The following is a 15,483-nucleotide window of genomic DNA, read 5'->3' as shown; positions in this document are numbered from 1 at the left end:
GGGAAAATACCTAGTAATGTTTGCCTAAAGTACTGGGAGATTAGACATTTCCCCACAGTGAAAACGGCATACCGTGATTTTTACTTTTTTCGGACAAGCAGGTGCATGCAAGGAGCCAATATTAACAGTTAAAGCATTGTAATTGGGATTGAAAGCTTCAGAATCCATATTGCATTCGAATGTTATGTAAGCCTGCCAAATACAGAAGACATTTTTTTCTACAATCTCCAGCCTATACGGCCGCGGTGCTGATAAATGCAAGCTTGCTCAATTCATGGTTCAAGCTTATTTGTAGGCTATTCTATAGCCTATTTGTAATTAAGCTGTGTGGGTTTTGATACAAGTCCGGTCTGGAGAAAGGGAGACGGGATGCGCTCGTAATGTGATGAAAGCTGGAATCTTTACCAACTCTTTTTACGGTGCTATAGCCTATTTTTTGTCTGATTGGGACGCAATGCGCTCATGTGATGTGATGGAAGTTGGAAGCTACCAACTCAAAGAGCTGCATCTGCATCAAATAGTTTCTCGTCGTAAAGTGTTTTACTGAGCAGCGAGCGACGAGGAATACAGTCTGGTCATCCATCGGTGACGTGTAAAAAGAAAAAAAGAAAAAACAACACGTTGCATAAGCGATCCTTTCTGAACCTTATTCTGAACCTTATGTGACACATAAGGTTCACGTGTGTTGTTTCATGAAGAATATTTCTTGTAACTTGTTAAATCCATTGGTGAGAGAGAAAAAGAGAGACGAACAGAAGTGAGTCGCTGCTGCTTTAGCAAGCGTCCAGACTCCAGACAGTGTGGTGCGGGCTGCAGGTTCCGTTGCCATGTCTGCTAATTATAAGAGACTATGGTCTTGATTTCCGTAAAGTTGCTTGTATATATTAGGGATGCGAAGATATACCGGTACGGATCGTAATCGCGATACAAACGTCCGCGATACGAGTGAATCGGTTCATTCAGTGTGTACCGGTACAATAGACGGCTGAAATCGTGATGGATCGTACCGTGAGTGACTGGATCGGTAAATTCCGCGATTGTATCGGTTCTTCCATATAGTATTTCATTCTATCCTGTGTTTCCGAGGCGCCTTGAATGCACCATCATCAGCCCAGCGTTCAGCCCCCTCCCCAAAAGCCAGTCTTTAACACGAGCTGCGACTCGGACAACATCTGCGCTCTGCATGCAGGCAACCAGGGAGACAGACAGTGCAGCGAAATGCGAGTGAATACAGACGAACTAGCAGCCCCACGGGTTAAAAAGATGCAAGATTAGTAGTACAGTAGCCTACTTAGCTTTATAACATCCAAGTCCGCTGCGCTGATTGTTGTCACAGAGTGGCACAGGCTGAGTGATATGTAATCAACAGCCGTTTCTTAGCGAATCTCCGACGGACAATTGATTGATATTAACTGCACGCACACACACAACAACAATGTTGCTGGGTGTTGTAGGACTACTGCTTGCTTTTAACAAAGTATTTGTCACTGTTCTGCAACTTTCCTGTTTGATGCAAGCAACTCTCTCACTTTCTCTGCTGCTAGTTCTGCTCTGGGAAAGAAGCCTAATTTATACATCGCAGTACAAGGGTGTCGCACCTAAAATAGCAGACCCTCAAGCTCACAATGCGTCGTGGATGCGACGCGCAGTGAGCTTGTAGGTCTGTTTTTAAAACATTTTGGCTATAAAAAATGCATAATCCTGGATAAAATATAATATAATATAATATATATTATATTATATAATATTATTATATAATATAATTATATAATATAATAATACAAACCAGGGAGGGACTTTATTGTTTTTCAGGTCAAGGACCCCTTAGCTCAGACAGAGATCAAGCAGGGACCCTCGCTGTAGGCTAGGCATTATAGCCTACTGTATCACACAAATATTTGGCAGGCCCCCTGTAATAACCCTGGATTGGGGTCCCTGGCCCCCAGTTGAAGACATATAGACCTACTAATAATGACATAGGCCTACTATATGATTAGTTATCAAACAATTCTACAATAGCCAGCAGCTTTGTGTTCTCCCAGAATACTATATGTTGGGTTGTTAGACAGAGCCTAGTACTACAGTGAAACAATAAATTGCCTTGAATTTAAATTTCATACATTTTTAGTCGCTATGTTTTGTACATTTTGGGATTTGGGCTTGAATCGTGGTGAATCGTGAATCGTATCGCATCGTGTCGGGAACAGGGGTAAATCGTGATGTATCGTATCGGCAGGATTTTAATGTATCGCAATTATATCGTATCGCTGGCAGTGTATCGAGGTGCGTATCATATCGCGTCAGTGGTCGAGATTCACATCCCTAGTATATATTGATCGTTTCTGGCTGCGTTTTATTTGTTGTGATCTTTTAGGTCGGCAATTGTCAAGTAGCTGATGTGGCGATGCTTATAGTTTTAAATTGCTTGTGTGGCCTAGATAATATCACTTTTTGGGGCTTATTTTCGTACACCTGGTTGCTTATTTCTCTCGCAAAGTCTGGCAACACGGACTTTCATACCGCCACGGTTTAGTAGTGAAAACGATGTATTTTATTGCTATGCCAGCATTTTTGCTCATGTGAAAACACCCAAAAAACAAAACTCCCGGCAAGTTGAAAATTATTATGCTAATTATTTTGCAGGAAAAATTCCGGAACTGTAGTGAAAACAAGCCTTTAGGGAACATTTTCTTCAAAGTTCACAAGTTACTGTGCAGCAGTTGCACAAAGCTACATATTCAGTGGTGAAACTCATATAACCTGGATGACAACATCCTTCGACCCTAAAAGAACATCTAGCAAATTGCAACAGGACCTAGAAGTCTTCTAGCTTGCCCCCAGATAGTACCATCATCAAGTTGACCCCTGAGCACTGTTTTATGTAAATATACATGTTATTGCTCCTGTTTTTTTTTTTGCATTGCATTGCTTGCGCAATTGTGCTCGCTACTCGTGTACTGTTTGCAATTTGTTAATAAAGTATCAAATCAATCAATCAATCAATCAATCAATCAACGAACTCTCCACAACGACAAAATGACTACGGCCATGTTGACAAGAGACCATCTATCTCCTTTGTCCAAATGAAAATAATTTACACAAATACAAATTATATCAAACTATTTGTTCAAAACCAGGTCAACAAGAACAAATTTGGTGTAACTAAGAGATTTACTGGAAAGTACATTTTAGTTTTAAGTGCATAGAATAGATTATCAGCTAGCTGGACATTAGTTTCTCTCCAGAGCTGGCACTGTTTGACAGAGCACCAGAAAATGCACAATGAATTATATTGGTAGATGGATACAGCAGCAGACTGCAGTGCTGAAAAAATGTTGCTTATTTAGCTTTCCTATTCACAGGGTTCCCACACATTTTTACCAATTCATTTCCAAAACTTTTCCAAAACTTTTCCAGAATATTTAACCCATTTTCCAGGACTATATAACAATAATTCAGCTTAATAACAAGTCGCTTACTCCTATGCGCAATGCCCAAAGACAGGTAGTGTATGCCAGTGGTTCTCAACCTTTTCAGGCTGTGACCCCCGAAATAATCATATTTTAACTGGGGACTGGGGAGTTGAGGAATTTTGTATAACACGTTTCTATTGTGAAAATAGCAGATCTACATGCTCACAACGCATCTACCGGTAGATCGGCTATTTTCACAATTTCTGCCTCTATATATTTGACAATTTGGCCAATGTTTAATTTGTCATTTCAGCAGTATACTATTAACACAATCAATAACCAAAGACAAGGCATAGCAATTTTTCCAGGACCTTCCAGGACCCTTGATCAATTCCCAAACTTTTCCAGTACTGGAAAAATATTTTTCTAATTTCAAAATATTTCCAGGAATTTCATGACCGTGGGAACCCTGTATTCAAATGCCACAAATACAGTAGGCCTAATGTAATTTTCATTTTCATTACAGTTCAATTTGTGCTGTGGTTCCATGAGTACCCGACTAAAAATATGGTTATGCTTTTCATTTCACAGTACTAGTAACATGTGTGAGCATGTGCGCGTGCGTGCGTGTGTGCGTGCGTGTGCGTGCGTGTGCGCACATGTGCGTGCGTGCGTGCGTGCGTGCGTGTGTGGTCCGGTGGCCACCATGGCTCTGTGACCCTTGAGCTCATTACTATTGATAGCATGCAAGGCTGCTCATTTTTGAACTGAAGCTTTTTCTAGTTCCACATGCCTCTAGGAGAAAAGCATCATCTATTCTAGACTCTATACCAGTGTCTCTATACCGTACCTTGCAGCATGCTGCGGTAGGCAGCCTCGGATATGGCGTAGATGTGCGGCGGCATCTCGTGGCGCTTCTTGCCGCGGTACATCTCCACGATGGACTCTGTGTAGATGGGCAGGTTCTTGTAGGGGTTGACCACCACGCAGAACAGACCCGAGTACGTCTGGGAGTTCAACACGCACACACACACACACACACACACACAGACACAGACACATTTTTATTTCAGTGATTGCTTCTCAACCAGAGGCCCGTGACCGAAACATATGTTGTGGAGTGTTAAAATGAAACACTCTTCATTTTACGCTCAGTAAGGGTCCATTTGGTTTCATTTTACGCTCTGAAGAGTTAAAGATCTATAAGAGTTAAGGCTGGGCGATATTAGGAAAACCTTTGATATTCAATAACGTTGTTATTACTAACGATATTAGTACCCAGATACCCAGATAATGAATAGCATATCCATGCATTCACACTGCACAGTACACATATAAAGGTCAGGTAGATTTTATTGAAATAACCACACCTGGTTACAGATGGACTGCTTTTTTGCAGGTGCTATATGCTTGCATACATAGTGTGTCTGTCAATTAATTTGACACATACACCAATACTTCATTTCAAGCCGTCTTCGTCGATATGTATACCTTGCATGTTGATATCTCGATATCGATATATTTTCGATATATTGCCCAGCCTTAACAAGGGTCCATTTGGTTACCAACTCTCCTTCTTTCGCTGGAAGCCCGTCAAGGACCACTGGTTGAAAACCACTGTTTTAAAGTGATCTGTGCGTGGATTGTTGTGAAGAACAATAATATTCTATGATTCTTCAAAGGTTAACTCTCTGAATCCTGGCAGGGGGCAGAGTAGACCATGCTTTAACTGTGGCAGTTAAAGCGTTAAGTGGTTAAAGTTGCTCAATAGAGTGGTGGACAAAAACAAAACGTAGGTGCCATGGTGTGTGAAGAAGCCACTCCCCTTCTGTCTCACCATCCATTATTCATTAAAACAAAGCATCACAGTTCACACACACACTACAGAGTCACAGCTAAGATGCATACCATTGCACTGGACGTCATGCTGCCATACTCATACACCTAGCCCAGGTATTCTAAGCATCTGTAGGGAACCCTCACACATAATGATTCATTCATCCCTCTTCTGCTACTCCCTTCTATCTATCTATCTATCTATCTATCTATCTATCTATCTACCGGTATCTGTATCTGTATCTGTATGTATCCATATATATCTACTGCAACATTTAATCAAAGAAATCAATTGAATCAAATGAATAAATACATGAAAAATGATTATAATAAATATTATTATAAAAAAATCTGATTTTGAAAAAGATATATGAAGATTACTTTTTTCTCCTTCTTTTTCGCTGTTGGAAGTACACATGGTGTGTGATATTTAATGTAAATTAAAGCTTCTCGTATAAACCCATGTACAGTAGCATAAATATGACTATGAAGACCAACAGGGCTGCAACAGACAATCAGACTAATGGAATTAGTTATATATATAAACGTGCTATACATTAGTCCATGTAAAAAAATAATAGATTTGTTTAAAATGTTGATTATTTGACTAATGGGAAAAGTATTCCGTGGAATAATCTTTCGGGAACTAATCGATAGCTCTAAACCTACAGTATCTTACTTATCTATTCCCCCCCTCTACACTTGTAAGGTGAGACGCTGCGGCCCCTTCCTTCTCTCTCACATGAGCAGCCATGTAAGATGACTCCCTGCTTCTGTCAACACTGCCTATCAGTTACACAGGTGATGCCCCAGCACTATGTGGTGGATCGCACACACACACACCTATAAACCCCTGTTCTACAATGGATATTATGTATAATTGCGACCGTAGGGAGCATTTACTATCAAACCCGGCAGATCCTCACCGTAAGATAGCTCAGTGGTTCTCAACCTGTGGGTCGGGACCCCCAGGGGGGTCCCCAAATTATTTTGGGGGGTCCCCAGATGATTAGCTTAATGTGAAACACTCACTCAACAGTAAACAAACCAAAATAAAGTTTAAGTGTATAGAGGGTATCTGCCAATTTCTAAATTGACAATTTAAGGACTTCTAAAATGAAAAATTAAACATTGGCCAAATTGTAAAATATTAGAGGCAGAAATTGTGAAAATAGCCAATCTACATGCTCACAACGCCTCGCAATGCGAGGCGTTGTGAGCATGTAGATCTGCTATTTTCACAATAGAACCGTGTTATACAAAACTAGACCTTACCCGTTCGAAGATATGTGCTCCAAAATATGTGCAGAGTGTGGGTTGTGGGGAAAATTACTGTAACTGGTGCGTGCGTGAGAATATGTGGGAGCATCATAATGTAAGGAGCAGCTCATGGAGGAGTGTATATTTATGATGGATACAAATAATTTAACAGCTAATTTAGTTGAATAGTATGGGGATGTATGCGCTTGCTCCATAGTTTTTTCATACCCGTTGGAAGATGAGACACATCAAACGCACCTGGTGAAAGCGTGTGTGTGTGAGAGAGAGAGAGAGAGAGAGAGAGAGAGAGAGAGAGAGAGAGAGAGAGAGAGAGAGAGAGAGAGAGAGCATGCACATTCCTAACTGTGAGAGAAAGGGATGTGTGTGTGTGGGGCTACAGATCCCATGGCCTGGAGGAACGGACAATAACCCTGGCAACAGTTCAACAGAAGTGGTGAAGAAAACGCTAATAAACAGCTTTAATTTGGGAGAAATGAAATTCGGGCTCCGTCACCGTTGGTATAATGCTAATGGCCAATACCATGTGAACTTTGGGATCAGTTGCTGAAGCGAGTGAATACTAGATAAACGTAGATAAGCGTGAGCGTTAGAGCGTTAGAGCGTTAGAGCGTGAGTGTGTGAGACTGTGAGTGAGTGAGTTTGCTGGTTTATCTGATAGATGTAATGCCTCAACTCTTGTACTTGTCAGGGTTGGGGGGGTCCCCAGTTAAAATATGATTATTTTGTGGGTCGCGGCCTGAAAAGGTTGAGAACCACTGAGATAGCTGACCTGTTTTGACATCACATTGTTGACTCAATGACCAAGGCAGCATACCGCCTCAATCGCTATAGCTGACCTGTTGTGACTATCACACTTCTGACCCATATTTGGCAATGCCCCTATATGGACGCTCCATATATGGCCACAAGGCCCACAACAGAATTCATTTACAAATGCCTCAATGTCATCTGGTCACCCAGGTGTAGAATTCCTTGACTACCTCCCTTAAAACATGTACCTGTAGCTCGCTGGCATCCTTCAAAACTGCCCTGAAAACTCACCTTTCAGGAGGCCAGAGAAGGAGGTAGTTATCACTTCTCCTATAGACAGGCGAGAAGTGAGCACCCCCCCTTACCTTAGCCTGCAATATTATAACTGCAATATTATTGAATATTTTCTTTGCTTGCTATTTATTATGTCCATGAATTAAATACAGAGGACTTCCAACATAAAGGTCTTATTTGGGATGCTCCTTTTAGGCAGGGTGTTTAACTGTACTTGTACTGTACTAAATTTCTATTGCATTGACTATACTTATACTCTACTGTTCTCCATTTGTGTCTAATAAAATAATCAATCAATCAAAAAATTTATATTTGATACAGTCTGTTTCTGGTGAAAATGTAACTAATTCGGCGACAGTAACATTGGCGTTTTCTCACCATCAGTTGATTCTTCATATCCATATGAGTCAAACCGCTGAGATCATTTGTTTATGTCTGGAACACAGTTCTTATATGACGCAATATGAATTTTGGGACTATTATGGGAATTCAGAATGGGGGGGGGGGGGGGAACCAGGTAGGATGTGTAAATGACGTCAAACTTCGTTACTCTGTTCCAAGCCTATCAATCTGTGTGCAACTCAAACGGCGCTGAGTCAGCAAAGTGGACTTTGCACCACTCTCCGTGGCCCCTCGCTCAGCTAGTGCCTCGCTTGGGGCAGGGTGCCTTGCTACCTCACTTGGGGCAGGGTGCCTTGCTACCTCACTTGGGGCAGGGTGCCTCGCTACCTCACTGGGGGCAGGGTGCCTCGCTACCTCACTTGGGGCGGGGTGCCTCGCTACCTCACTTGGGGCAGGGTGCCTCGCTACCTCACTGGGGGCGGGGTGCATCGCTACCTCACTGGGGGCGGGGTGCCTCGCTACCTCACTTGGGGCAGGGTGCCTCGCTACCTCACTTGGGGCAGGGTGCCTCGCTACCTCACTGGGGGCAGGGTGCCTCGCTACCTCACTGGGGGCGGGGTGCCTCGCTACCTCACTTGGGGCAGGGTGCCTCGCTACCTCACTGGGGGCGGGGTGCCTCGCTACCTCACTTGGGGCAGGGTGCCTCGCTACCTCACTGGGGGCGGGGTGCCTCGCTACCTCACTGGGGGCAGGGTGCCTCGCTACCTCACTTGGGGCGGGGTGCCTCGTTACCTCACTTGGGGCAGGGTGCCTCGCTACCTCACTTGGGGCGGGGTGCCTCGCTACCTCACTTGGGGCAGGGTGCCTCGCTACCTCACTTGGGGCGGGGTGCCTCGTTACCTCGCCTGGGGGCGGGGTGCCTCGCTACCTCGCTTGGGGCGGGGTGCCTCGCTACCTCGCCTGGGGGCAGGGTGCCTCGTTACCTCGCCTGGGGGCGGGGTGCCTCGCTACCTCGCCTGGGGGCGGGGTGCCTCGCCACCTCGCCTGGGGGCGGGGTGCCTCGCTACCTCGCCTGGGGGCGGGGTGCCTCGCTACCTCGCCTGGGGGCGGGGTGCCTCACGAGGCTCAATCTGCCTCTGACAGACATTACGCCTGCCATGTTTCAAATGTTTTATGGGCGCGTCAGCAAATTATTAGTTGGGAGTGAGAACAGCATTTCCACATTCCGGGGTGGGACAGTATACTGTACCTGGAACGTTGAGCACACAGCAGGGGACTCCTGTCATATCAAATAAGCGCAGCGCGGTCAGATTTGGCCTCAACTCGTCAATACAGCATAACTTGACAGTGAGAATGTGCTGTGTTGCGAGCTTGCGGATGTGTTATTTTTGCTACTTTTTGAAAAGTCTTGAAAATAAAATGACAATCTTTTGCAAGTCTTCACCTATGGCCAAAATAGGGATGCCAGATTGAAAGTGGTCTATTTGGTTTCATGAATATTTAACCAATAGAAATGTAAACGTATCAGCCTGTGACTACATTGGATCCTTTGGAACAGAACTTCTAAAGACTTAGATAAAAGTGGGGGTACGTTCAATTTACGTATGTCCTAGTCCAGGTTTCTTCAACGTTTTCAGACCGAGGACCCCTTAGACGAGAGAGATGAAGCAGGGACCCCCACAACAGGTACAATATAGTTTCATTTGACAGCACAATGATCAGCGTATTTTGGATTCATGTCAATTTGTGTTTTCAGATATTTAACAACTTGAACCGTCAATACTTAATAAACTTGACATTTCACTTTGTACTTAGTCTGCTCTTTTTCCCTTCTCTCTTTGCCGGAAATAGCCGATCTACAAGCTCACAATGCCTCGCAGCGCGAGGCGTTGTGAGCTTGCAGTTCTGCTATTTTTGGCTGAAGTTCTCAGATTATGGGTTCAAGTGGTTAATATAAAAAAGGAGAAAAAAAGTTTCTATCGCACAAAGATTTGGGAGGACCCCCTGTAGTAACTCTGAGGACCCCCTAGGGGTCCCGGACCCCCTGTTTGAAGACCCTTGTCCTACTCCTTGTGAGAGCTTCTGGAGTTGAGTACAGACTGTTGCAGGCAGGTGGAGGCATTTGAAAACGGTGGGAGCCAACAAGTCTGTCTGGAGAAGACAACAACTATGAGTGTCTCATAGCTTCAAGCTTACACGCCCCGGCAAATCCTGTCTCCAAGGCATCAGGAGGCAAAGAAAGAAACAGCCCAACACATGTATGTGTGAGTGGCGCTGACAATCTCATAAACTCATTATCTTTTAGATTTCTACCGCTAGCGTGCCAGACAGACACACAGTATTTTGCAACTGATTCCAGTAGAGCAGGTTGCATACAGTATTGTCGCTCTTGGGCATAAATCTTGTATCGCCATGTTTCAACTTTCTATGTTTTTTTTGTTTTTTTGTTTTTTTAATGAATACGAGTTGCATCAGGGCACGTTGTGAGCTATTAGAGCTGCTATTTTTGAGAAAAGTTGAAAGTGGAAGTGTTTAAGCTTGTGGATTTTAAAAATATTGCACCAAAGGGAAGTATTAAGAAACTAAATAATATCTATGTTGGATCCAGGTTCTTTTTCTCCATTTATTGAAAAGTCGTGATTTCTGGACATATAGGGTTTCCACCCGATAGTGACAATATACTGTAAGGCAGTCCAGGTGTGCCACACATTATTTTTGCAATATGCTGTATATTATTCATAACTTTTTTTTTCCATTTCCATTACATTTACAGTCATTACCAAATACAGATGCAAATTCTATACCTGTAAAAAAAACTGAATGATAAGATTGACAACGTGTTTTACAGAGGCTATTTTGCACAGATATGAAGACAGGTGTGCCTTGAGATTTCGCAGGCGCATTGGTGTGCTGTGTGCACAAAATAATAACCTCTGCAGTAAGGAACATAAGGGTTGTATATGCTATGGGTTGCTACTGTATGCTTGTAGATCAACTATTTCCCCCCTAAAATGCTTGCCCCCAGAACAGGGACTTTAACCCATTTAGGCCTAGAATTATTGAATGCTTTAACCAGTGAAAAATAGCAGATATACAAGCTCACAGCGCGGCACCGAGTGCAGCGCTGCAAGCTTGTAGATCTGCTATTTTTGAAAAAGTCGTGAAAATGTGTGCAAATCTTTGAATATATGTATTTTTAAAGCGAACGTTTGTAACTCAAATTTTGCTTCTGGGTGGTCCCTGGAACTAAATATTTTGAGATGGGGGGTCCGTGGCCAAATAAATATAATTTTCGTGGTCCTTCACATGAAAAGGTTTGAGAACCACTGACACAGTAGTCTCACAAGAACAGACTTCTTTGACCATGGCTAGCCAGATTGCTGACATAGAAACATAGGTTTTTCAAAAAACCTTCGAAGGATTCAAAAGACACGATTTTTAAAAAATCGCAGATCTACAAGCTCGCAGCGCGGCACTCGGTGCTGCGCTGTGAGCTTGTACATCTGCTATTTTTCAATAGTTGAAACATAAAATAATAATACACAATAATGTGTAACCGTTCTAAATGGGTTGGGGTTTGTGTGGTCACGGGTCCTACTCACGTAGATGAGTCCTGAGAAGTATCTCTCGCGCAGGTTGTGGAGCACCGAGGCTTCGTTGAGGCACGTGAGGTCGGCCATGTCCTCCACCTTGCTGAAGCGCGGCGGGTTCATCCTCTGAACCTCCTCCCTGGACAGGGTCAGCTTCCTCTGGCTGTCCGTCAACTCCACCTCCACCTCGTCTCCCCGCTCCTCCCGGATACCGGCGGACTGAGAGAGAGAGAGAATGTAAAAAAATACACAAACATTAGGGAGGAGTTCTTTCCAAAAATTTAAATAATTTAAGCCCAGAATTCAGAGGTATGACAGAAAGAGAGAAATTGCCACTCCTTTTGGGAGAACAGAAAGAATGTGCAGTTTTAGCTGCAAAATATGTAAATTCCTGTCACAAGAAAAGGGACAACCAATAGGACACATGTACTGTATATATAATGTTTTACTTTACCGCACCATCTCCTTTGTTTATGTACTGTAATTTCATTGATTTATATTGTTATGTTGTTTGTCATAATTGTATTTGTGCTTTGGCAACATTTGCAAAATGTCATGCCAATAAAGCTTATTGAATTGAACTGAGAGAGAGAGAGAGAGAGAGAGAGAGAGAGAGAGAGAGAGAGAGAGAGAGAGAGAGAGAGAGAGAGAGAGAGAGAGAGAGGGATGGTGGCAGGGAGAATAGAGGGAGAGGGAGGGAAAGACAGAATGAGAGATAGTAGGAGGGAGAGAAGAGGGAGAAAGGGGGAAATTTGAGAGAGAGATACTTCCAAGATGCACACACCACACACACACACACACACACACACACACACACACACACACACACACACACACACACACACACACACACACACACACACACACACACACACACACACACACACACAGAACACACAACACTATCACTTGTATGCTGCTTTAACTGAGACAGATGTTTGTAGCCTCCATCTCACGCAGCCAGAGGAAGAGAGAGAGGGGCAGTGTGAAGCATATGTACGCTGCTTATTTCTCACCTCAATGTTTTCAGGTACATATTTGAATGTACCGTTTGAATTTAAAACAAGTAATGCTCCACTCTGGTGGTCATCATCATGAGTTGGATAACTAACTTAGCAGCCCAATTGTCTCCCTAATTAAAATCAGGTGCAAGTGGGGTTGAAGAACGTGAGGTATCGGAATTTAGCCGGTGAATGAAATCATATCGAGGAAATTACAAATCTTATTTCATGAAATGTTTATTTTGGCATCTTTGATGGATATGTCCTCATTTTGACAACGGGTATGCTCTAAAAGTGTGAAAAACATATTTTTCATTTCACCACGTCTTTAAGGAAAAGGAGTAAATAGTAGAGAAAGAAAGAGAGGATGGTCTGAGACACTGAGAAGTAGAGAAAGGCACTACTAACTCTCAACTTTGTTTACACACATTTCTTTATTCCCTATTATTTGTACATACTTTTCTTTGATTGTTTCATTTCTCATTTGCTTTGGCAATGTAAAGGTATGTTTTCTCCTGCCAATAAAGGCTCTTTGAATTGAATCGACAGACAGACAGACAGAGAGAGAGAGAGAGAGAGAGAATGATTCATCAGATGATGACTCATATAGTATGGTTCACATAAAAGGTCCACTCAGCCATTGTCTAGCCAATGCTAATATGCCATAGCTGAATGGGACTTGGTACAACTGTAGTTCATGAGGGAAGACACAGCCTTGTGACAACAACTCAGCCCTCCAACCCAGCCTGACGCAAACTCTGCCCCTCTTACCAGCCTCCTAGCCCAGTGTTTGTTTCTCAAACCCCCAAATTGATTCATGTTAGCCCGCGGAACCCCCTTTGAAAAGATATGCCAGGGACCCCCATAAGAGACGATGTTTTTAGGCTATAGCAGTGATTTTCAAACATTTTTATTTCAAGGAACACAATTTTATATGGACCCCCATTTGAAGGCATTTTAATATCGGGGACCTCAATCTACACTGTAAGATTATCAACGTTAATCTAACTCTGACAGGGCTCTATTTTGATTGTCTTAAGTACCAGCAATTATGCCTTAACTTGAAGGGCTGTCCATACTGTCTCCAACCACAAAAGGTCCGGTTCAACTACAAAACGGCGTCACTCGAATCTTCTGAAAAGCATTACCCTGAATTAGAGTTCAGAAAGCTGCACGTCGGAAAGTCGGAACTCTCCGACCAAAAGTTCGGTGGCCGGAGACAGTATGAACAGGCCTTTAAGTTTAAGAGGCTTAAGAGCTGGTACTTAACACATATGGTGCCAACCCCGAGTTTCCCGAGTTTGTATTGGTACTAGTGCTGTGCCAACCCCGAGTTTCCCGAGTTTGGGCCGTTTTTGAAAAAAAAAAAAAAAAATCAATTTTTTTTTTTTCAAAATTTTTTTTTGGACCTCCAGAAATGTATTAGGCATGATCGCGATCGCGAAATTGCATGTTTAACCCCCATACCAACCCATTCTTTCAAACATGGCAGCCATGTTTGTTTACATCTGAAGAAAACATAATGGCTGATAAATCATGAATGCCTGCACGGATTTCCAAGCGGATTTTTTTGTTTGAAAGCTGTGCAGCATCTACACACGTGGTGCATCATCTAGGCATGGGCGTGCACTTTTTACACACTTGCACAATTACATGGAAGTCTATGGTAACCATGGCAACGCGGGACATTGGCCGGAAAAAATCATTGCAACATAAGTGTTAAGACAATCAAAATACAGCCCCAGGGCTCTATTTTGATTGGTACCAGCTCTTATTCTCATTGTATCAATATATATATACGATATCTTTATTTATCACCATATCGCCCACCCCTACGCTACATATCGTCCGACCACCTAGTCATCACGTGGATTTCTCATTTCGCCAATGAGCCTCAATGTCCTCTCAGACAATGGGATCTAAATGGGACCGTCTCCTGTCTCTTAGTAACCTCGTGTTACCAGACTTTCCACCTCGGAGGAAAACTTAAGATTGGGTCAGGCTTTTCTCATCACGCAGGCAAGCGCAGCGCGCTATCGTGATGTTGTCTCTGTGACTGTGTAAGCTGAACTCATAAGTAACACTGACACAGTTGAGCATGTGACGTTCACGACTGTACTTTGTGCTGGATACACATTGTGTCCACTACTGTAAATTGCCTAAAAGTGAAGCTAGTGGACAGTGACAGAGTGTAGATAGCTAGTGGACAGGGACAGAGTGTAGATAGCTAGTGGACAGTGACAAAGTGTAGATAGCTAGTGGACAGTGACAGAGTATAGATAGCTAGTGGACAGGGACAGAGTGTAGATAGCTAGTGGACAGTGACAGAGTGTAGATAGCTAGTGGACAGTAACAGAGTATAGATAGCTAGTGGACAGGGACAGAGTGTAGATAGCTAGTGGACAGTGACAGAGTATAGATAGCTAGTGGACAGGGACAGAGTATAGATAGCTAGTGGACAGGGACAGAGTGTAGATAGCTAGTGGACAGTGACAGAGTGTAGATAGCTAGTGGACAGTGACAGAGTGTAGATAGCTAGTGGACAGGGACAGAGTGTAGATAGCCAGTGGACAGTCACAGAGTGTAGATAGCTAGTGGACAGGGACAGAGTGTAGATAGCTAGTGGACAGTCACAGAGTGTAGATAGCTAGTGGACAGTGACAGAGTGTAGATAGCTAGTGGACAGTAACAGAGTGTAGATAGCTAGTGGACAGGGACAGAGTGTAGATAGCTAGTGGACAGTTACAGAGTGTAGATAGCTAGTGGACAGGGACAGAGTGTAGATAGCTAGTGGACAGTGACAGAGTGTAGATAGCTAGTGGACAGGGACAGAGTGTAGATAGCTAGTGGACAGTGACAGAGTGTAGATAGCTAGTGGACAGAGACAGAGTGTAGATAGCTAGTGGACAGTTACAGAGTGTAGATAGCTAGTGGACAGTGACAGAGTGTAGATAGCTAGTGGACAGTGACAGAGTG

At 43.3% G+C, this 15,483-nt stretch overlaps 1 protein-coding gene across 1 annotated transcript in view; it reads right to left on the bottom strand.

The window, feature by feature from the left end:
• myh14 (myosin, heavy chain 14, non-muscle) overlaps positions 1-15,483 on the bottom strand; it is a gene marked incomplete at both ends in the record, with an annotated part of 100,746 nt that overhangs the window by 74,921 nt on the left and 10,342 nt on the right. Inside the window, 2 exons of the mRNA XM_080748357.1 lie at positions 4,264-4,420; positions 11,519-11,725. Of these exons, the coding sequence (XP_080604483.1) occupies positions 4,264-4,420; positions 11,519-11,725 (364 nt within the window). The remainder of the gene's footprint in view (positions 1-4,263; positions 4,421-11,518; positions 11,726-15,483) is intronic.

Source organism: Nannobrachium achirus (genome assembly GCF_963921795.1).
Source record: "Nannobrachium achirus genome assembly, chromosome: 2".
Lineage (NCBI taxonomy): Eukaryota > Metazoa > Chordata > Actinopteri > Myctophiformes > Myctophidae > Nannobrachium > Nannobrachium achirus.
This window is presented reverse-complemented; position numbering and strand designations above follow the sequence as displayed.